The sequence below is a fragment of the Rhinoderma darwinii genome, chromosome 11 (assembly GCF_050947455.1).
Source record: "Rhinoderma darwinii isolate aRhiDar2 chromosome 11, aRhiDar2.hap1, whole genome shotgun sequence".
NCBI lineage: Eukaryota > Metazoa > Chordata > Amphibia > Anura > Rhinodermatidae > Rhinoderma > Rhinoderma darwinii.
Genome location: NC_134697.1, coordinates 26106073 through 26127516, shown reverse-complemented (window position 1 = coordinate 26127516; position 21444 = coordinate 26106073). Strand labels below are relative to the sequence as shown.

General features: G+C 43.0%; 2 protein-coding genes across 5 annotated transcripts in view; one reads left to right on the top strand and one right to left on the bottom strand.

Annotated features, from left to right (window-relative positions):
* ZRANB1 (zinc finger RANBP2-type containing 1) overlaps nucleotides 1-9042 on the top strand; it is a 71158-nt gene extending 62116 nt beyond the window's left edge. For both annotated transcript variants that reach the window (XM_075843185.1, XM_075843186.1), the window contains exons 9-10: nucleotides 4338-4567; nucleotides 5905-9042. In XM_075843185.1, coding sequence (XP_075699300.1) covers nucleotides 4338-4567; nucleotides 5905-6123 — 449 coding nt within the window. In that variant the 3' untranslated portion in view covers nucleotides 6124-9042. The remainder of the gene's footprint in view (nucleotides 1-4337; nucleotides 4568-5904) is intronic.
* CTBP2 (C-terminal binding protein 2) overlaps nucleotides 7701-21444 on the bottom strand; it is a 105812-nt gene continuing 92068 nt past the window's right edge. For 2 of the 3 annotated variants that reach the window (XM_075843184.1, XM_075843183.1), the window contains 6 exons: nucleotides 21189-21403; nucleotides 19230-19360; nucleotides 18853-18980; nucleotides 14653-14770; nucleotides 14198-14253; nucleotides 7701-8445 (listed from right to left, as the gene is read on the bottom strand). In XM_075843184.1, the coding sequence (XP_075699299.1) occupies nucleotides 14214-14253; nucleotides 14653-14770; nucleotides 18853-18980; nucleotides 19230-19360; nucleotides 21189-21403 (632 nt within the window). In that variant the 3' untranslated portion in view covers nucleotides 7701-8445; nucleotides 14198-14213. Of the gene's footprint in view, nucleotides 8446-13210; nucleotides 13255-14197; nucleotides 14254-14652; nucleotides 14771-18852; nucleotides 18981-19229; nucleotides 19361-21188; nucleotides 21404-21444 lie in introns of all 3 variants that reach the window. The other variant, XR_012851211.1, reaches the window with a different exon arrangement.

Below are 21444 nucleotides of genomic sequence, written 5' to 3'. Positions count from 1 at the left end.
GCATTTTTGGCCAAGTTATGACCATTTTTATATTTATGCAAATGAGGCTTTCTTAAGTACAACTGGGCGTGTTTACAGTAAAAGTACAACTGGGCGTGTATTGTGTGTGTTACATCTGGGCGTTTTTTACTTCTTTTACTAGCTGGGCGTCGTGTATAGAAGTATCATCCACTTCTCTTCAGAACGCCCAGCTTCTGGCAGTGCAGACACACAGCGTGTTCTCGAGAGATCACGCTGTGACGTCACTTCCTGCCCCAGGTCCTGCATCGTGTCGGACGAGCGAGGACACATCGGCACCAGGCGACAGAGGCTACATCGACTTACCTGCAAACACCGATGCTGCTGCAGAGTCAACTGTAGCCTCTGTCGCCTGGTGCCGATGTGTCCTCGCTCGTCCGACACGATGCAGGACCTGGGGCAGGAAGTGACGTCACAGCGTGATCTCTGGAGGACACGCTGTGTGTCTGTGCACTGCCAGAAGCTGGGTGGTAACGAAGAGGAGTGTATGATGCTGATTCGTCAGCATCATACACTCCCATTCACAACGCCCAGCTAGTAAAAGAAGTAAAAACGCCCAGATGTACATACACAATACACGCCCACTTGTACTTAAAGGACCAGTGTCACGAAAAAAAATGTTTTGACATCAATTTGACTTTAGTGTGTTATTAAACATTTTTTAATTTATTTGTGTGTATGTGTTTTACTTTTTTTATTTTTTCACTTTTTCTTCCTTATGGGGGCTGCCATTTTTTTTTCCATTTCTGTATGTGTCGATTAACGACACATACAGACATGGAATACGGCAGCTCCAGTCCCATAGTGAATGCGAACGGGGCCCGTTCCATCCACTATGCTGTACGCCGTCTGTGTGGGAACGGCGCATGCGCCGCTCCCACACTGTCCAAGTTGAACTGTGCGACATCCGGCGCCATTTTCCTCTGGACCGGAAGTCGCGGCCGGACAGTAAGATTACTACTTCCGGTCGCGGCTTCCGGACTTGTGCACTTGGAGCGGCGGTAGCAGACGGACCGGAGGGAGCGGTGGCGGCAGGAGCAGGTAAGTTATTTCTATGTATGTTCGTGTTTCAGTGTGTGTTTACTACTGTATGTAAACCTACTACACTGTGTGTTAGCTCAAAAAATGGCGACACACAGTGTAGGAGGTTTGACCGTTCAATCCCCTCGTTTCTCCCGGCACTAGCCAGGATAAAGGAGGGGGGGATTCTGAGAGCTCACTAGAGCGAGTGCGTTTTCTCAAATTTTGCAGCATAAAGCAATGTGGTTGCTTTACCACATGCAATGCTGCAATTTTGGGAATTGCTCCATCTAGTGACCAGCGCTGGGAAATATTATAAATTAGAATCTAATTTATAATATTTCCTGACTCGTGAAAAAAATAAAAAAATTAGAACAATGTCTAATCACCTACACACTAATTGTTTAACTAAAAAAAAAAAAAAATGTTTTTCTAGCGACACATTCCCTTTTACTTTAAACACGCCCAGTTGTACTTGAAGCCTCATTTGCATAAATATAAAAATGGTCATAACTTGGCCAAAAATGCTCGTTTTTGAAAAAAAATAACACGTTACTGTTATCTACATTGTAGCGCCGATCACATGCAATAGGAGATGGGGGTTGGAAAATCTGGTGACAGAGGCTCTTTAACTCATTTTATTTTTTCATACACTTGAGCTGTTTTTTTTTTTTTTTCTTTGCGGGACAAGCTGTAGTTATTGATAGCATTTTGGGATACATGCGACTTTATCACTTTTTATCCTATTTTTTTTCTTTTTTTGGGAGGCAAGGTGACCAAAAAACAGCAATTCTGGCATAGTTTTTTTTTTTAAATATATACCTGCGTTCTAGATTACATGTTAAGTTTATTCTGTGGGTCTTATAGCACTTTTTTTTTATGTTTTGCAACTTTTTGCACAATAAAATTCCTTTTGGTTATAGAATGTGTTTTTTCTGTCGCCATGTTGTAAGAACCATAACATTTAAAAAAAATTTGTGAGACGAGTTATAGTTTTTATAGATACCATTTTCAGATACATGCAACACTTTGCCCTACAAAAATTGGAATAAAAAGTGATCAAAGTGACCAAGAAATAAAAATTCTGGCATTGTTAAATTTTTACATTTTTTTTTTTTTAAAGCCGTTCACTGGGTGGAATACATAGCATTTTATTTTTTATAATTCCAGCCATTACGGTTGCGGCGATACCAAATATGTATTTTTTTGCAAAAATTTTTTCAATAATAAAGGACTTGATAAGGGAAAAAGGGCGATTATTTTATTTGTAAAAAAAAAGTTGGCAATATAAAAGATTTAAAGAGGCTCTGTCACCAGATTCTCAAATCCCTATCTCCTATTGCATGTGATCGGCGCTGCAATGTAGATAACAGTAACGTTTTGTTTGTTTTTTAAAACGTTCTTTTGGCCAAGTTATGAGCTAATTATATATATATATATATATATATATATATATATATATATATATATATATATATATATACACACAAATGAGCTTTGAAATGGATAACTGGGCGTGTATTGTGTTTTTAACTGGGCGTGGTTACGTGTATGACGCTGACCAATCAGTGACCAGTCAGCGTCATACACTCCTCTCCATTCATTTACACAGCAGCGATGTGCAGCCACATACACAGAGATTAATGTCAATCAAGTGTCCTGATAATGAATACACATGATCATCCAGCCTGGACGTCATGTGTACTCAGAATCCTGACACTTCTGACTCTCTTTTCTTTTGAGATTTCCAGCAAGGGAAACGAAATCTCGCGAGATTTAGTTTCCCTTGCTGGAATCTCACAGAAAAGAGAGTCAGAAGTGTCCTGATAATGAATACACGACGTCCTGGCTGGATTTCATGTGTATTCATTATCAGGACACTTGATTAACGTTAATCTCTGTGTATGTGGCTGCACATCGCTGCTGTGTAAATGAATGGAGAGGAGTGTATGACGCTGACTGGTCACTGATTGGTCAGCGTCATACACGTAAACACGCCCAGTTAAAAACACAATACACGCCCAATTGTCCATTTCAAAGCTCATTTGCATATATATAGATATAGATATAGATAGATTAGCTCATAACTTGGCCAAAAGAAAGTTTAAAAAAAAAAAAAAAACCTTACTGTTATCTACATTGCAGCGCCGATCACATGCAATAGGAGATAGGGATTTGAGAATCTGGTGACAGAGCCTCTTTAAGTAGTGCAATGTATTAGAAACAAAATCTGTCAGTGATTCACTGACAGCAAGCAGATTAGGCTTCGCCCGGAGGTGTAACCTAATCTGCTTCCGTAATGGCAGAGCAGGAGGCCATTGTTAGTCCTCCTGTTGCCATAGCAGTAGTCGGCAGTCCTGCGACCGCATAGTAGGGCTGCCGATCTGCCAACCACTAAGATGCAGTGATCGCTTTCATCGCTGCATCGAAGGGGTTAATGGCAGGGATCGGAGCTAGCTCCGGTTCCTGCCGTTACAGGTGGATGTCAGCTGTAACATGCAGCTGACATCCACTGCTGATGACGCCGGCTCAGCTCCTGAGCCAGCGCCATCTTGCGGCTCCTACGGAACCCCTTTTATACCCAGCCTCTGGACAGGGCCTGGAAGGCTTCCGTACCAGGCAGGCTGTGAGACCAGTATTGAGCCTCAGGTTGCCTTTGCAGCCACCGGCACCCCATTTCATTGCCGGAGTGCCGAGGAGCTGAAAATCCCTTAAATGCAGCGATAGCTTTTGACCACTGCATATAAGGGATTAATGTTGTGGATGGGAGGTAACTTTGGTCCCCGCCATTACAGCAGGGTATCCGCTGTAAGATACAGCTGACATCCGGGGATGGTGGCACCGACTCTGCCTGTGTTTCATTTGTCGTATGGATATGGCAAAATGCGGGAAACACTGGCTTTCTATGACTTCTCCATACGTCAAATGTCGGGAAGGGGATTAAAGTCTGAAAATGTGGAAAACGCTGCAGAAGTCGATCAAGCCATTAGTAATACCCAATGTATGGATACCAAAATAACACAAAAATCTGACCTCTTCAAAGCTACAGGTCCACCGATTAATACTGGTTTATTCAACACCGTCCTTGTCAGACCAGTGGACACGGAAATCCACAGGGGCCGGGATAATAAAATAAAATGCCATTACGGTCACGTTATACCAGGGTGTGAGAAAGGTGTAACAGGAGAAAATGACAAATATTGGAGTTGTGTGAAATTATACCTAAAAGGTGACCCCAGTAAAATGCAGGTTTTGTTCCTACGTGTATTGTACTTTGACATCGCTGCTTTCTATTTCAGGGGTGTACTTGCCACTTCTGTGGGAGCAGAGTTTCTGCTGGAAAAGCCCAATTGCTTTGGGCTACACAAGGGGACACTTCTCAGCCCTGGTAGCAATGGAGAATGATGGATATGACAATCGTGGGGCTGGGGCAAATCTAAATACAGACGATGATGTAACGGTTACATTTCTGCCCCTGGTGGACAGTGAAAGGAAACTCCTGCACATTCACTTCCTGTCAGCGCAAGAGGTAAGAGATTATTCTTATTGGTTATTACTGGGTTTTCCTTCTTGGGGTTGGTTCACACATCCTGGGTTTGCTGTACCAAAAAAATCTTCCATACAGTTTCTTGTTCTCTAGAGATAAAAAGGGCCCTGTCACCGAGAGATTCAAAGCCTTGATGCTTGTGTTTAGGTGTGGGCTGAGCCTTCATGTTATGCTGCTTTGTTTGAGGCTGTGCACATCTGCGTTGGAGGCAAAAAAAAGGGTTTTGTAAAGGGGTAAAAAAACAACTTTTGAACACCTAACCTTCAGATCACAATACTTATCTATTGCAATGCATTATAGGAGTGAAGTATTATACGTCAGTGAGGCAGAGCCTAATAGGCTTCGGAGTGGCAGCGCCGGTGGCCTTTGTTAGGCCATTAAACCTCCATAGCAACCCATTGGCACACCCTATGATTGTTAAGGCCCTGATAGAGTAATAGAGGGAGCCCCTGCCCTCAGTCTAATCACTCCGATCCCAAGGCCCATGCTGACCGTGGCATCTGAATTCTCTCCGATCCTGGCTGTTAGCAGCTGGCACCCTCTATTACAGCAGACCTCTGCAAGTGATGACTTCAGCTTAGCGCCTGCGCTATAGCAGCGTCTGTCAGTTAAAAGTACGACCGCTCTAACTGCGAGCCGTGACGTACTATTACGGCGCAGGGTGGGAAGGGATCACAGAATCTGCCACCAGACAGAAACTTCATTGACTAGTTCATATTATTTGGGCATCTAACCATGAACTGCTTCTGAAAACTCTGGATTTTAGGAGGTTGGGGCAGGAAGTGGTGGTTTGTTTAGGTTCTGGCAAGAGCTCCAGTCTTTTGCATGGCAAGAATTGTATAGACTGCAAGGCACTTCTTCCATCAAAAATTCAGGAAGCCTGACTGACTCCATTACAAGTCAATAGGGCGTTTTACATAACGGATTCTAATCCATCACCGCAGGTTAATATGTTATAACAAAAATGCTATTCAGAATCTGTACCCTGTGCAGTCTGCCAAACTACAAGCAGGGAATTTAGAGGATTTTTAAATCCCATTTGATTCCTTATTGTAGTATCAATGACCGATATCAGTGGATGGAATAATTTTCTAATGAGCTTCTCTTGTGTTTTTCTGGACATTAGATCTTATCTGTCCTTGTCCTCCACTGATGAATATAATGGTTGTTCCATTGATAACCTTAGTGCCTTTTAAGAATCTAGTTGAGAATTTGTGGTAGGAGTATGAATACAACTATTACCTGTACTGCCGTACCTTACAGCCCTGTATCTACTTGCACATATATACACTAAGACAATAGTGTTTCTTGTCTTTCAGCTTGGCAATGAGGATCAGCAGGAAAAGCTTCTGCGAGAATGGTTGGACTGTTGTGTGACTGAAGGCGGCGTGCTGGTAGCCATGCAGAAAAGCTCACGACGTCGTAACCACCCCCTAGTGACGCAGATGGTGGAGAAATGGCTAGATGGTTATCGTCAGATCCGCCCATGTACGGCACTATCTGATGGAGAGGAAGATGAAGAAGATGAGGATGAGTGAGAAGAAGCTCTAGTGTTGAAGGCTTAACGTCTGAACCGCACATGTTGTGGGTCATGACTGGGACCTGAGGTAATGGGACCCTGCCTGCTTGAGGCCTGACAAAGGGAGGAATGCTCAAGCCCACCTAACCCTGAGGGGATGGCACCTGGAGCTCCGAAGACGACATCCTTTTGTCATTGAGACTGGACACTGTTTTTCATTTTGTCTCTCCCTCCTCCTCTGGGTTGTAAATCTTGGCGTATAATGCATGTGTTGTGCAATGGCGGGGGGAGAGTCCTATGAAGGTGAAATCCCATGGGCAACCCATAAACATAATGGGTTGGTCATTTTTTTTGCTTTCCCCTAGTTCCTGACTTTTTTTTTTTTTTTTTATATATGTGTATATTGCAAAGCTTATGTTTCCTTTTCACTTATTTTAAATTGACCCTCACTTGATTTTAACCCTGGCATTACTGGACAGGCCAAGATTTGTATATTGCACAGTTAGACAAAAAGGCTTGTGTCTGTCTTAAGCAATAAAGGGGTTAATCATTCCTTTTAGGATTCTCTACACGTGGTAAGGACGTAGCATCGGCCTCTTAAGTGGCCTGCCTTTCTGCACAAGCAATGATAGTCTCAGATGTCAGACCGAATCCATTTTGATTTTATTTTCCCTTGTGGTAATGAAAGGGTTAGGTGGAGAAAAAGTTGAAGACTAGTTTTTGTTTTTGCTCCCTGTGGGTTTTTTTTTTTTTTTTTTTGCTCCAGGTTTCTTCCATTTCACCCAAGTTAATTTTTTATTTTTATGGTCCCTTTTCAGAAAACGTTAATTTATTTGTCCAGAAACACTAGTTTCCCCTCCTCACATGCAGGAATTGGGTTCTAAAGCAATTTTGTGTGCAGTTTTCCAGCTTGGACTTAATTGCGAATGTGGCACAAATACATCGTCTTGCTGTGAAAATCTCGTGCTGCTTTGTGTCAATTTGTACTTTTGGTCTGGAAGGAATTTATAACCTTAGGTAAGAGGCACTTGTCACTAGGAAAGGTCCCTCTACATTTATTACACTAGAAAGATGCCATAGTACAGAATTCGTGCATGCGATACGATTATTCAACAGCTTCCCAATGGGCTGATCACCCAGCGTGTGACACTGCTTGGCCATTCAGTAGTCCCTGGAGGAAACACATTATATACCTCCCTCCTGACATGCTAGAAAGATCCTGGTTTTGTTTTTTTGGCGGTAGGGTTCAGTTCACTTTCCCTGACTGGTACTTTGTGGGTACAGTGAGAACCCTAGAGTATGTGGACATGCTTGGAGTTGGTTTTGTTACCACCACAATTCTGGCTCACGTCTTAATTTTACGTAAGTGTGATGTGTTCATTTGTTGTCACATGTTTAAACCAAAATCAGAACAGACCCCAGTAAAAAAAACAAATCCTAAACCTCTCCTCACCCCCTCCACTGAGAACCCTGTATTGGGCTCAGTGAGTTTGAGGTATAGTTTGCCTTTAGAACTAGCGCCCCCTTGTGTTTTACACAAACCTGGCTGTGACACTGCAATAAATCTACATCTAAAATACAGTGAAAGGAACAATGTCACATTTAATTTTTACGTTTTTATTTTAGTTCAAAGTGACTGGGCTAGTCTTTCCGTCGTCTGAATTTATAATCTATTTCGATAATGAAAACCCAGTTCAGAACACACAGTATGAGAAGTGAAGAAATACTAGTCATTCTACAACCACCTAAAGGTAACATGGAAAAATAGTGGAATTCAGAATAACCCAATAGTTCATTTGGATGTAGACAATAGAATTTTAAGATTTCCTGAGGCAGTGGAGCAGAAGGACAAACAGACAAACATCACACTAATAACCCCTTCCAGTCTGGTGTTGTACAACACGGACCTCGACTGCAGGAATCGGCGCTCACATCCTCGCTCTGGACATTTTTGTGTATTTTAAACCCTTGTCCCGCCACAGGGTGCACTGAGCAGTCGGCTGTGGTGTGTGATTCACATTACTTTGCTGCATGGTAGAATGGATGATGTGCCGGCTCCAGTCATGTCTAGTTCCCAGTATGTTTTGGCCGTGCTGGCTGCTGGTTCGTGACCATGTTGTAGTAGCTGCACCTTTGTCCCGAGTTGCAACATGGTCTGATGTATTTTTGTATGTCCGTCAGTGGCCTGTGCGATTGCCAGAGCTATTGCTAAATGCAGTGCAGCCCTTGTGGATGAGGTTGCTGGATGGCATGGGCACTGAGGGATGGTGAGGGTAAGGTCTCCCTTGTAGTGAGTTATTCCTTCTGACTGCAGGAGGGCCGGCTGAAGCCAATAAGGGATCTGGATGTAGAAAAAAGGGTAAATGTAAGTTACGGAACAAAAAGCTGAATCCACCATTCTACCCATGGAAGATCTATTTTCTGTAACTCATTAGGACTTCACCGTTAGCAGCAACCATTTCAATAATGTTCAGGTGATAATTGTTACATTTTCAATGATCAGGTTTGTATACGGGTTTACAGGACTCCTGTATGTCACTCTTAAGCGTCCCCCCTATATAAGGAAAACAAAAAAGGCTACCACCAGATTGGACAACACTACAGTATCTGGTCACGGACCCCACTAGCATTAGTCACAGAACACTGCATTAGTAGGGTCGTTGTATCCTGTGTTTACTAATATACATCCATTGCTTTATAATATTGCTGCTATGGGATTTGCGGGAGTTTTTAGTGTGCAGTGGGAAAATATCCAAAAATTCTTATTTGTATTGTATGATTTCTATCACCCCCTGCCGTGTGGAGAGACAAAAACCTAATAGTTAATACATCAATAAGTACGAATGCTATACAATATTGTTTGTGTATTTTATTATTTCTTCATTAAAAATCTCCCACAAGCAGCACTTTTATAGGTTTGCCCTTGGGGTAAAGGTTACGCTGTTTTTTTTTTTTTATTCCCCCCCCCCCCCTCCGCTACAACTAGTTCTCTGTCCGCCTGGTTTTGATACTCTTGGTATAGATGGACGAATTGGACCAATTTTAATTGATGTTCTTTTCCAATCTGATCATAAGGACACAGAGGACAGGATATTATGAGCCTATATACACTGCAGGGTGAGACCACCGGTTGTATGTATATTTAAAGCTGCAGTAATACAATCAGCCACATGGGGTCAGCAGTCTTATTAAATGTTATTCAGCTGTGTGTACACGTGCGTGTCATTATACAACATTTAAGCTGGTCACTGTGGCTCCATACATGTTCTAGAATTTTATAATATACTTTGTTGCAATCCCTAAATATTTTCAAGATCTCTAGTGCCTAGTTGATGAGCATTTTTATTTCCATTCAAAGACAAATAACCTGATAACAATTGTAGTAAATTCTGTCTGGGTAATCTTTTGTAAGCTAAACAGTATTCAGGTTAATACATCTGACATGTATCTGTGCACAGCAGCAAACTGAAATTGCATGCATCTCTATGGTTTAATATGGGGGAAAGAGTCTCCTGTCACTGCTTCCCTATTAAGGAAATGTTGTGGTAATGGAGCATAGGGCTATACATGATTTCTGCCTCCGTAAATGGGAACACTTGTCTACATTCAGACTGCACACAGAGATCCTGAAAATGGCGACATTACAGTCCTATAAATAGCGGTGTAAAGCCTTGTACACGTCTGTGTTGGGGGTCCCGTTATGGCGGTCCATCAGAACTTTCCGTCGGAACGGGACCCTGAACAGACACAAATGGAAACCAGAGGTCTCCATCACCATTGATGTCGATGGTGTGCCGGAATCGATAGCGCAGTAGACTATGCTATTGCTTACGGCAAAACTACAGATCCGGTGCACAAGAGACAAACAGAAACCATGGGCACCGGATCCATCACCATCGGAATCAATGGTGATTGAAACCTCTTGTTTTTGTCTGTTCAGGGTCTCGTTCTGATGGAACGTCAAAATGGGACCCCAACGCAGATGTGAACGAAGCCTAAGCCAGTTTTTAAGTTTGGGAAAAGTCACGATTTTTGTGCCACTTCTGCCTCGCTGCACTTCTCTAAAGTTAGTGGAGCTTGAAGTGCGTATGAAATGTGTCTCTTGATAAATTCCTCTGTTTTAATTACTCACAGTTTTCAAGATACTTGTTTCCTGTCATTGAGTAAGAACACTAGTTTACATTCACAGGCTGCAAACAGGTACAGACCTAATCCAATTGCATCCCAGCTAGGAAATGCTCAGAGCTAAATACATCACTAAAAGCTGAACAAATCTGATAGTTTGCCACAATGTATTAGTCTGAAGTCTCAGCAAGAATTTGCTAGGCTGGATATAAATCTTACCCATTTCTTAGGCCTTGTTCACATCATGGTTTTTTTGTTAACACTTAGAAGCGTTCCTTAAGTACACGTTTGGGTATATGCTAAAAGTTTCCATAGGGTTCCATTGTCAGACAAAGGCAAAAACAGTGGCCTTTTGTGTGACCGGTATATATCCGTATACTGCCAAGAAAAAAAGGGATGGCATTGCATAGGAGACTAGGCTATTTCATTATAGACTTTCCGTATAAGCGGTCTTAGACTGTGAGGGCCTTCTTAGGGCCCATTCACACGAATGTGAATATCGTCCTGTGCGCTGCGCATGGAAATCACACGCAGCACACTGACCCATTGATTTCAATGGGGCCGTTCACACATGTGAGTTTCACGCAGAGAGAGTCCGCTGCGTGAAACTTACTGCATGTCCTATATTGGTTCGTTTTCACACACCTACGTGCCCATTGAAGTCTCTGAGTGCGTGAAAACCACGCATGGCACATCCGTGTGGTGCGTGATTTGCGCATTAATTCGATAAAAAATAAAGAGATGTGCTTTGCGAGTGTGTGAATAACAGTGCGCTTTGCGAGTGGCATGATGCAATAACGCAAGGCACACACAGACCAGATTCATGCACGTCTTTCAAAAGCGTGAATCTGATACGCTCGTGTGAATGAGGCCTTAGGCTGAGCGCTTCTGCAACTTCGTTTCAGCGACTGGTGGTCTCCGCACCTAGACCCCCACTGATCCGAACTTATGTCACTGACATATCAAATCAAAAGTTTGCTCAAAGTGCAGTTACCCTTTTGTAACGGATAGGCTATGATGACATCCTTTTAATGTATATGTTGGGAGTTTTTTTTTGGTTTTTTTAAACCGGCGTATACGTTATGGCTGAGTTCACACGTGGCGGATAATCTACATAATAGAACGCAGCGCCATCCGCCCTGTCTGCCGCAGGGAATTAACAGACTCCTAGTTACGTTTGTTTTTATTTTTTCCCCTTAGTTCCGTTTTTTTGTGGCGCTTAGCAACGCTTCCATAAATACAGACAGTTTACAGATACACATCCGTAGCCGTCCGTATTTACGGAAGCCCCCATAGGCTTCTACGGGGGAGTCCGTGCCGTAATGTCAGACAAGAATAGGACAGGTTCTATAATTTTTTTCAGCAGACACCCATCAGTAAAAATACTGAAAGTTGTCCGTGGCCAATAGAAATGAATGAGTCCTTAATAGTGGCAGGACCCTCCCTTAGCCTATCGGTGTGTCCGTAAATATGAACGGCTACGGATGTCACCTGTAAACAGTCTGTATTTACAGAAGCATTGCGATGTCACATGTTGGTGACATCATTTGCAGCCGCCCTCTTTTTTACGGATCAAATATGGATGCAATACAGACCGGATTTACGTGCGGTATTTGAGGATAGATGAAAATGCAGTCGTGTGCATGGGACCTTAGTTAGCATGTGCAGGACTCCCGGCGGGCTGGTTTCCCACGTAGCGTAAACATTGCGGGATTCTGTGTAGAAAATCTGCAGCCTTTACCGTAGCAGCAAAGTAGATTTTAAAAAATCTCATCCACACTCTGCGGAAATAATTGGCTGCGAAAGAGTTTATAAATTGATTTGTGGTGCGATTTTTTTTAATCCACGGCATGTCAAATTATGCTGTGGAATCATTTCACTTTTGTTGCAGATTTTTTTTTCCCCATTGAATTCAATGGGAGGTAGAACTCGCAACAAATGTTACAATTTGTGTGGTAGAAACGCTACGATTCCACCGAAAAAAATATATATCTATACTTAACCCCCATTGTGTTTGTCATAGCGATGGCTCCTATTCTTCCCAGCTGTTCTCCAAACAGCCCAGCCCCCTGCAGATGTTACATGAGCTACAGGGTCATCCCAGGAGACCGGGCTGCATTGCTATGGCAACGCCCTGGGGGTAATTATAGGCTTTTTTAAAAAAAATCTTTTCCACAGCAGAGATTCTGCACCACAATTGGGTGAGGCTTTTCGGCTGGATTCTAGGTCTGACAAGCTGCAAAAAAAAAAAAATGCACAAAAGTCGTGTGGAAAGTGTTCTGCGGTGTGTTTTTCAATTCCGCAGCATGTCAATTTATGCTGCGTGTTTGGCCCATAGACTTTAATAGGGAGCATCAATTCCGCAACAGATTCATGTTATTGTTGCAATTTTTACAGCAGTAACGCAGTAAAAATGGCAGGTGCGCATACACTTTGCTATTACCAATGTTTAACACTAAATCCACAAGTAAAACCGCTGCGTTTCCCCAGCAATATAAGGAGGATAAACACACTATTTGGTGCAGATTTTTGAGACCGGTTTACTAGCGTTTTTCTAGAGATTCCGTTGCAGAAAAGCTGCAGCGTCTTCTGTGTGTGGGAACGTAGCCTTACACTCCTAACAAGCTGAAAAGGAGCTTCCTGAACTACGGTATAAGTGCCGCGCTACTGCAGAAACTCTGCTCCTTACCCGTGGCAGAAAGCCTTTTCTATTGGCTCCTCTACCGTAAACAGAGGATCACTATACAGACCTAGCTGTCTATGCTGACGCTGATAGGAACATTCATTGTTTACTAATGAATAACAACAAGCAGAGATCTTGAAACCCATGAGGAATTTATGTTGAAAATATGTTGAAAAATTGTATAACTTTTAACTATACAAAAGAAAAAAGGAGTCTGTTTTATGACTATACTCTGGCTTATCAGTCTGTGACGACTTCCCTTAGGCAGATAACAGCAGTTACACTACACATTCCTTACAGTGGGCTGCATCATGCTGGATTTCAGTGAGGATACCGCTAAAACTGCAAAGGAAGCATAAGAAAGCATATCACAATGTTTATTATTAATGCACAAGAAGGCCAGTTTGCTGAACCTGTATAAGGGTGGCACATTTTAGGCTAACAAGTCTGGCACCGCTAGGGTAAAGGAAGATTTACATACCAGTAAGGCAGCTCATAGGGTTTGCATCAGGATAAAAAAAAAACACTTATTCCACCATGTGCTAATTAGGTTGGGATAAAGGAGGAAAGGTAGAAAAGGGAGGATCTTGCAAGGCGCTGCCGCGTGGCTGTTGGCAAATACTGGCGGTGGTAGACGAAATTTGAAAAATATCTGTTTATTGTAAAACAATAGTGGCTACGCGTTTCAACGCTGTGCCAGCGTCTTCCTCAGGCCGTGACCGTATGGTTTACCGGTTTGGATCCCGGCAGCAGCACTTGTGGATTTTCTTACAGATCACCTTTTCTATCACTTTATCCAAGTATTACCTGGGTGAGCATGGTATATTCCTACCGGTAGTTTACCTAACCCGATTGACCTGCACTATGTGGCGCCGTGTGTTTTTTGTTTTTATTTCCACTAATTAGATTGGAGAATCCACTGAACCAGAGGGTAGTGGTTACAGCGCACTCCAACCAAAATAGCATACGACGCTTGGCGGAATAAAAGTTATTTTTTTACCCTGATGTAAGACCTGTGATCCTCCGAACCCGTATGTACATCTTCTTTTAACCTATCGCTAACTAGCTGTGTCTTCTAACAGTCTAAAACTTGCTGCCAGTCTCCCTTTATATAAATGTGTTTACACAAGTTTCCTATGTCTAAGATGACAGAATCATTTAAATATACAATAGGGGACACCTGCAAGGGGGGTAAATACTTTTCCACTTCCTAGCATATGGGATGTACCCGGTCCATAGAGATGAGACACGTAATAAAAGCATAGAGGGATTGTGAGATACTTACACACTGGAAGCCGTGATCAACGCTTCTCTCCCTGGAGAGGCTGCACACACACAGATCTAAACAACCCAAAAAACGGGACACTTGTAATAAGCAGTGATTACCATGAAAACTGGAAAATGCATTCTAAAAATGTTCCCCGTGAGCGTTTACTTTAATGCGCCATCTTGACCTTTGCAATCAGCACTTGCTACAATATCATTTTGCCCTGAATAGATGTCATTTAATTATCCAGGTGGAAGTGTAAATGCAGCTCCGGCTACAAAGCAATATGTAAAGTAGGTGCCGACTGCGTCTGTAGAATTATATGCTCAGTGGAAATGTTCTTTCATTCTAAGGAGAGATTTTAAGGAGATTTTCAAGTTCCTCAATGTATTTCTATGGACAGTGATTTATCATTAACTACAAAAATAAGTCTAGCCCCAGCTTAAAGGTTGCACTTTATTACGGCTCCTCACCTGTAGGTGACACCATTTAGATCCACGTTGGTCCCGGTTTGCTCAATTGTAGGCCACTGTGTTGTTGCCACTAAAAATTCTTTGTTCACGCAGTTTCTGAGACTATCTGGAATTCGACCTTTTGGAGAAATAAAATTAGATTATATGTAGAAAACAGATTGATCATGTCACTTACACTTTTACACCGCCCAATATTGGCCGTAAAAACAAGCACTGATCTACGAGACAGCCCGTCGAATGCTGCTAGTTTTCTCCTTTCACAAGGAGCAATGATTGGATATGTTACTACGATCACTCGTCCCCATACATTTCCATTATGTCTGCAGCACATCTCCCTGTTGATAAATTAGATGTGATGGATAACATGTGGATACGGCATGCCAAAGACACGCAGGACCCGCTGTCACCAAAGCAGTCAGTCCCACTGACCTGACGGATTCAGGTTTTCAGCGTAAGATACAGCTTCTATGCATCCAGGATACAAAGAAGCTGTATCTGAAAAAGTAAACTCTAAAATACACTGTTTTAGTTTAAAAAAAAAAAAGTTTTCAAAAATAGGTTGCAACACAAAAATCATGCAGATTTATTTTTTCCCTGTGCTGTTCATACAGATGGATCCTGTCTATTTTAAAATTTGAATTTAAAGGTAGATTTAACCAAACAAAAAAAAAACAGGACAGTACCTTTTAATAGGATTCATAAAAAATATAGTGTGAATGTAGCCTTAAAGAGTAACTGCACTTTAACAAAACTTTTGATATGCCATAGGGACATGTAAGGTGCTGGGACCACCCAGAGGCTCTGCCTCTTCGGCTGTGATTGACTCTCCTCTTTAGGCGGGATTCACACCACCGGGTCGTTCCCGAGCCCGAGTGTCGGCCGGTAAAATCGGCCATTTTGCCCGGCCGGTTTGCATTAAGTTTTGCATCCGTGCCGGGCCGGACAGTGACATCAGTGGCAACTCCTGAAGGGGAATCCCCATTTGTTCGGGGATTCCGCTTCAGGAGTTTCCCCTGATGTCACTGCCCAGATATGGACAGAGACATCAAGCGCTCTGTCCAGGAGCGGAATCCCCGAAAACACGGGGATTCCGCTCCTTCAAGGAGCTAAAGTGCGGCTAGCACATAGCAGAGTGGGGAGATACCTCCCCGCTCTGCAATAGTGGCGTCGCTACAGTAGTAGCAGACGCAGCAGCTGCTAGCGGCGCCATCGAAGGTGTCGCCGGGCCAGGGTGCTTTTAAAACAAGCAGGGGAAGGGAGCCAGCACAGCGCTCCCTTCCACCTGCTGTACTCCTCGGCCCTGCCACACCGTGTACAGCGATGCCATTCGTCCGAATGGCATCAACTCCTCCTCCTCACATGCACTCTGCGCTGTGAGGAGGAGATAGAGCGCAAGCGCCGGGAAACCCGGCCATCACTCGGGACACATCCCGGTGATGGCCGGGTATTACCCGGCCCCATAGACTTCTATGGGAGCAGGGCGGCCGGGTACCCGGGCAAAGATAGAGCATGTCCTATTTTTTGACGGCCGGTTTTCCCGGCCGTCAAAAAATCGGTTGTGTGAATAGCCCCATTAGGGGTCTATTATTCCTAATGCAGCCGGGTGCCGGCCGATTTATGAACGGCCGGGTGCCGGCCGATTTATGAACGGCCGGCACCCGGCCGGGAAACCCTGCCGTGTGAATGAGGCCTTAGGCTGAAGACGGGCTCATAAACGTTCTATGTGACCCCGTTTCCAGCCTAACAAGAAGAGCCGATGATAGCCAAAGGTGCAGAAAGTGCAGTAACTCTTTGATTTCATTCCCTTAGACACACAACCGTAAAAACGCCCATAATTACGGGCCCATGGACGTCTATTGGCCACAGGTGTCTTCCAGTTTACATACGGGAAGGTGCCTGGGCTGTTGAATAATATGGAACATGTCCTATTTCAGGCCGTAATTACAGAACGGGCAGGCCCATAGAAGTCTATGGGGCTCCCGTAATTACAGGTGGTTACGTGTGTGCACCCGTAATTACCGGAGCGTTGCTAGGCGACTTCAGGAGATTTCAATTCTTGAATAAAGAGAAGCAGAGAAAATGGCGTCTGAGCGATCATGTGACCCTGTTAAGGGGTTTGGACATGATTGTGACAATTTCCAGCCCCCCTTTTTTTAGGGGTCCGTAAATACGGGTGGAATACGGATGACAACGGACCCGTATTTACGGGCACTGGTCCATAAATACGGGTTAAAAACGTGTGACAAAGGACCGGTATTTACGGGAGGGAAAAAAAATATGGTCGTGTGCATGGGGCCTTACACAATAGGTTCTTCAGGATGAACAAAATCTCGTTTTACACCTCATCTCTGCAGAGTTGCTATTGTGTTTTTAGTCAAGGAAATAAATTCACTGATGTCTCTTTTCCCTCCACAAGCAGGCAAGGCAGCTAAACAAGTACTTTATTGCAGGGACCGTGTATACAGCATCCCAGATCTTTTCTTTCTAAAGCCCTGTAAATATATCCTGAGGAGGAGGGAATAGGACAGTAAGGCCCTGTTGACACAGAGTTTTTTGCCGCAAAAAACGGCCGAAATTGACTCGCATTGATTTCAATGGGAGCTGGAAGCGTTTTTTTTTACCGCGAGCAAAAAAAAATGCTCACGGTAAAAATAAGCGACATGCCCTATCTTGAAAAAATAGAAAAAAGAGGCAGCACTCCAGAGCTCGTATCAAAAATAGAAAAGGTTTTTTATTCACCCATCAGTGAGAAAGGATAGCAACGTTTCAGCCGCATGGAGCAGCCTTTGTCAAGCCTTGCATGGAGCAGCTGAAACGTTGCTATCCTTTCTCACTGATGGGTGAATAAAAAACCTTTTCTATTTTTGATACGAGCTCTGGAGTGCTGCCTCTTTTTTCTATTTTGTTTACATTTGGGGATTTACAAGTCGGATCCCTGGAGGCCTGCACCCTGATACCCTTGAGGTTTATGCTCTGCTGTGCTGCCCATACTCTCTTTGGATAATGCCCTATCTTGAGGCGTTTTCCGCCTCAAAAACCCCATTGAAATCAATGTGAGACGGAAATAAACGCTTTTTTTGGCAAAAAAACCGCTTGCGGTTACTCCATCTTTCTGTTGACGAGATAGATAAAAAAAAGCCGCAAAAAACGCGTGTGGTGCAAAACCACTTAAAAAAAAAATCGGAGCAGATTTTTCTACTTGTAAAAAAACTCAATGTGAACAGGGCCTAAACCTCATTAACATAAACGTTCAACACGACTGGGGAAGAAGGATCTAACTAGTAAATAGTAAACCTGTTGGATCCTTATTAGCCACAAGTCTGCTGTTGAGGTATTGTCGACAGAAATCACAGGATCTGGAAACCAATATCTGATGTCTGTTGCCAGATTTAATTTTTAATCATCTTAAAGGGGTTGTCCCATCACAGACAACTCCTATAACATGAGCGCTGCTACCACCGCGTCAGGGGATATGTAGTATTACATACTGGGCCTGCCAGAGCCGCTCTTTAGGAAACCTGAATTAGAACACGACAAAATATCATATAATACTCCCATGCCCATATATTTGATGAAAGTAGACACCTGGCAAATTGTAATAACGCTACTGAGCACTTTACAGTGATTTTTGCCCTTCATGCAATTTTGCATCAAAGCGTAACTTTGAAAAAAAATGTTTCAAAAGTTTGTGGGTAAAAGTCCGACCCAAGTAGAGTCTGAGATGCACAACCCTGCTCAAAAATAAAATGTCACAATGTGCAGAGTTCATATAGGTCACCTATGCCTATTTCTACATGCACATATATTCACCACAACGGAAGAGACCAACAATCTGCTATCCAGGCGTCCGTAAACTTCTGAGTCACAGAGTGGACAAATGTCGTGATTAGGCGCCAGAGAGATTAGATGTGTAACCGCTTAGAAAAACAAAATGCCCCCTAAATGTGACAGTACATAACCGGTCTCACTAAAAGACTGCAGAGAGATGACAGTAACAGGCTGGGAACTTTCTAAGACAAAGACAGGAGGTAAAACTTTTCATCCTGCTCCCCCAACTTCAAACGAGTGTATCATCATAAATGTTTGCTTTAGAACTTCCCTTGCACTACTGTTTGTACTAAATATAATACAAAGCCACTTCTATATATTTTTTTCCACCTACAAGATAAAATCTCCATCCAGAATAAGCAGTTGCCTTACCTGTGACAGCTCTGCGCATCTCTGTAGCGGCAGCTTCTCTCATCTCAAGGGATGCCTGCTCACTGTACCATGCTGTATGCGGGGTGGAGATCAGGTTGGGGGAATCCTTTAATGGACCCTGAGCGTATCTGTAAGGTACAAGAAATTATTTTGTGAACACTTCTGAATACTTTTACCTAAAGAATTTAAAAGGGAATCTGCACTTTTTAAGACTTTTCTAGACTATGCCATCAGTGTAAGGTGGTCACAGTGGTTAGACCCCCACCGATCATACATGGATGGCGTATCACTTTGTGACCCCCAATATTTCTAATGACCTTTATAGACTTGGGACATTTATACTTGGGACAATTATGAGATGCATAAGCCATACTCACAAGAAAGGTTCAGACTCATGTACATCTAGAGCTGCTCCTCTGATTCTGCCTTCCTTCAGTGCCTGAGCCAAAGATTTTTCATCTACCAAACCTCCACGTGCTGTATTTACCAGGAAAGCACCCTGCCTCATCTGCAGAGAAATCACAGTCCACAGTTGTAATGTTCAACGCACTTTTTACAATACGCTTTTTGACGAACGTATATAGTTTCCTTCTGTATACCTCTAGTATTGCAATGAAGGTTCACTCCAAATGGACTAAAACTTTTACTTCACTGCTGCCAAGTAGATAATTAAAACGATAATAAAAAAAAAAATTATTACTAAAGTCAGCTTTGCTGTGTAGACTGGGTCAGGGTCAGCAGAGGGTGGGGGATTTAATTACAGATGACAACACTATTGTACTGCTGGAAGCCTAGATAAGGCTCTGTTTGCAGCTCCTTTTCCACGCTCTGGTATATGGGGGGAGGCAGTATATCTTCCTGGAGACTTCTTAGCCTATTTACACTTTTCTATCCATTAGCTTTCACTCATTGCAGCTGCAGTCGAGCACACAACCTGCTGCACTAGCAATACAAAAAATTAAAGAAGAATGTGTGTACAAATGTACATTTTTTTTAATTTATTTTTTTACCTATAGTGTGTACACTATTGCCATAATGCAAAACTTGTTGAATACTAGGTCACCGGTAGGAGTAAATGGTCACTAGGTTCTTTCCTTAGTGCCATGGTTTTTAAGAACGAGATCATGCTAAAGTCCACAGACAAAGAGAGAGTAGCAAAAGATTAAAGAGGCTCTGTCACCACATTATAAGTGCCCTGTCTCCTACATAAGGAGATGGGCGCTATAATGTAGGTGACACTAATGCTTTTTATTTAGAAAAACAATCTATTTTTACATTAGGAGCGATTTTAGCTTTATGCTAATTAGTTTCTTAATGCCCAAGTGGGCGTTGTACAGAGGAGTGTATGACGCTGACCAATCAGGGACCAATCAGCGTCATACACTTCTCTCTATTCATTTACTCCGCGCACAGTGACACTGGGTTGTTCACTATGTGCGGTCTTATACTGACATATTAACGTTACTGAAGTGTTTAGACAGTGACTAGACATTCCTTCCAGCCAGGACGGGATGTCTATTCACAATCCCGGCACTTCGTTAACGTTTCTGTGGTACTTACAGCAGAGCAAGCGTAATCTCGCGAGATCACGCTGTAAATGACAGGTTACAGCGAGATTACGCTTGCTCTGCTGTAAGTACCACAGAAACTTTAACAAAGTGCCGGGATTATGAAAAGACATCTCGTCCTGGCTGGAAGGAATGTCTAGTCACGGTCTAAACACTTCAGTAATGTTAATATATCAGTATAAGATAGCACATCGTGAATAACCCAGTGTCACTATGCGCTGACTAAATGAATGGAGAGAAGTGTATGACGCTGATTGGTCACTGATTGGTCAGCGTCATACACTCCTCTGTACAACGCCCACTTGGTCTAAAGCAAAAACACGCCCACTTGGGCATTAAGAAACTAATTAGCATAAATCTAAAATCACTCCTAACGTGGTAAAAACAGATCGTTTTTCTAAATAAAAATCATTACTGTCACCTACACTATAGCGCCCATCTGCTTATGTAGGAGAAAGGGCACTTATAATGTGGTGACAGAGTCTCTTTAAGCTAGGAGGGAAGTGACAACTGTATAACAGGCACTGTCTGGGGTACAAAAGGAGCGGCTATCAAATGACAGTCAATCAGCTCTTTCCTTACGGCAGTGATCTTTGAACAAAAGTATTGGAACCTAAAAGGAAAATGGCATGTTTGGAATATTCCAAGGACAGTAAATGTGCAGGTGCTCAGAATGTATCCACTGTAATGAGAATGCTTCAAAACACCAATGTGAAAATGATCAGGAATAAGAGCTGGGGACAGACACGACGTGACTTATATTTTTACCTGTTTGATTGTGAAATCATTAATGAGATGGTGATTGTGTTCATTCAGGTTACAGTGCAGAGACACACAGTCGCTTTGGTAAAGCAAGTCCTGCAGTGTATACACCCTCTGCACACCCAGTGAGCGCTCCGTCCCGTCCTGCAGGTATGGGTCATAAAAGATAATATTGAATCCAAACACCTTGGCCCTCACAGCCACTGCTTGTCCTACGCGACCTGTGAGAGAAAAAATAGGAGAGGAGTCAGCTAAACCATAC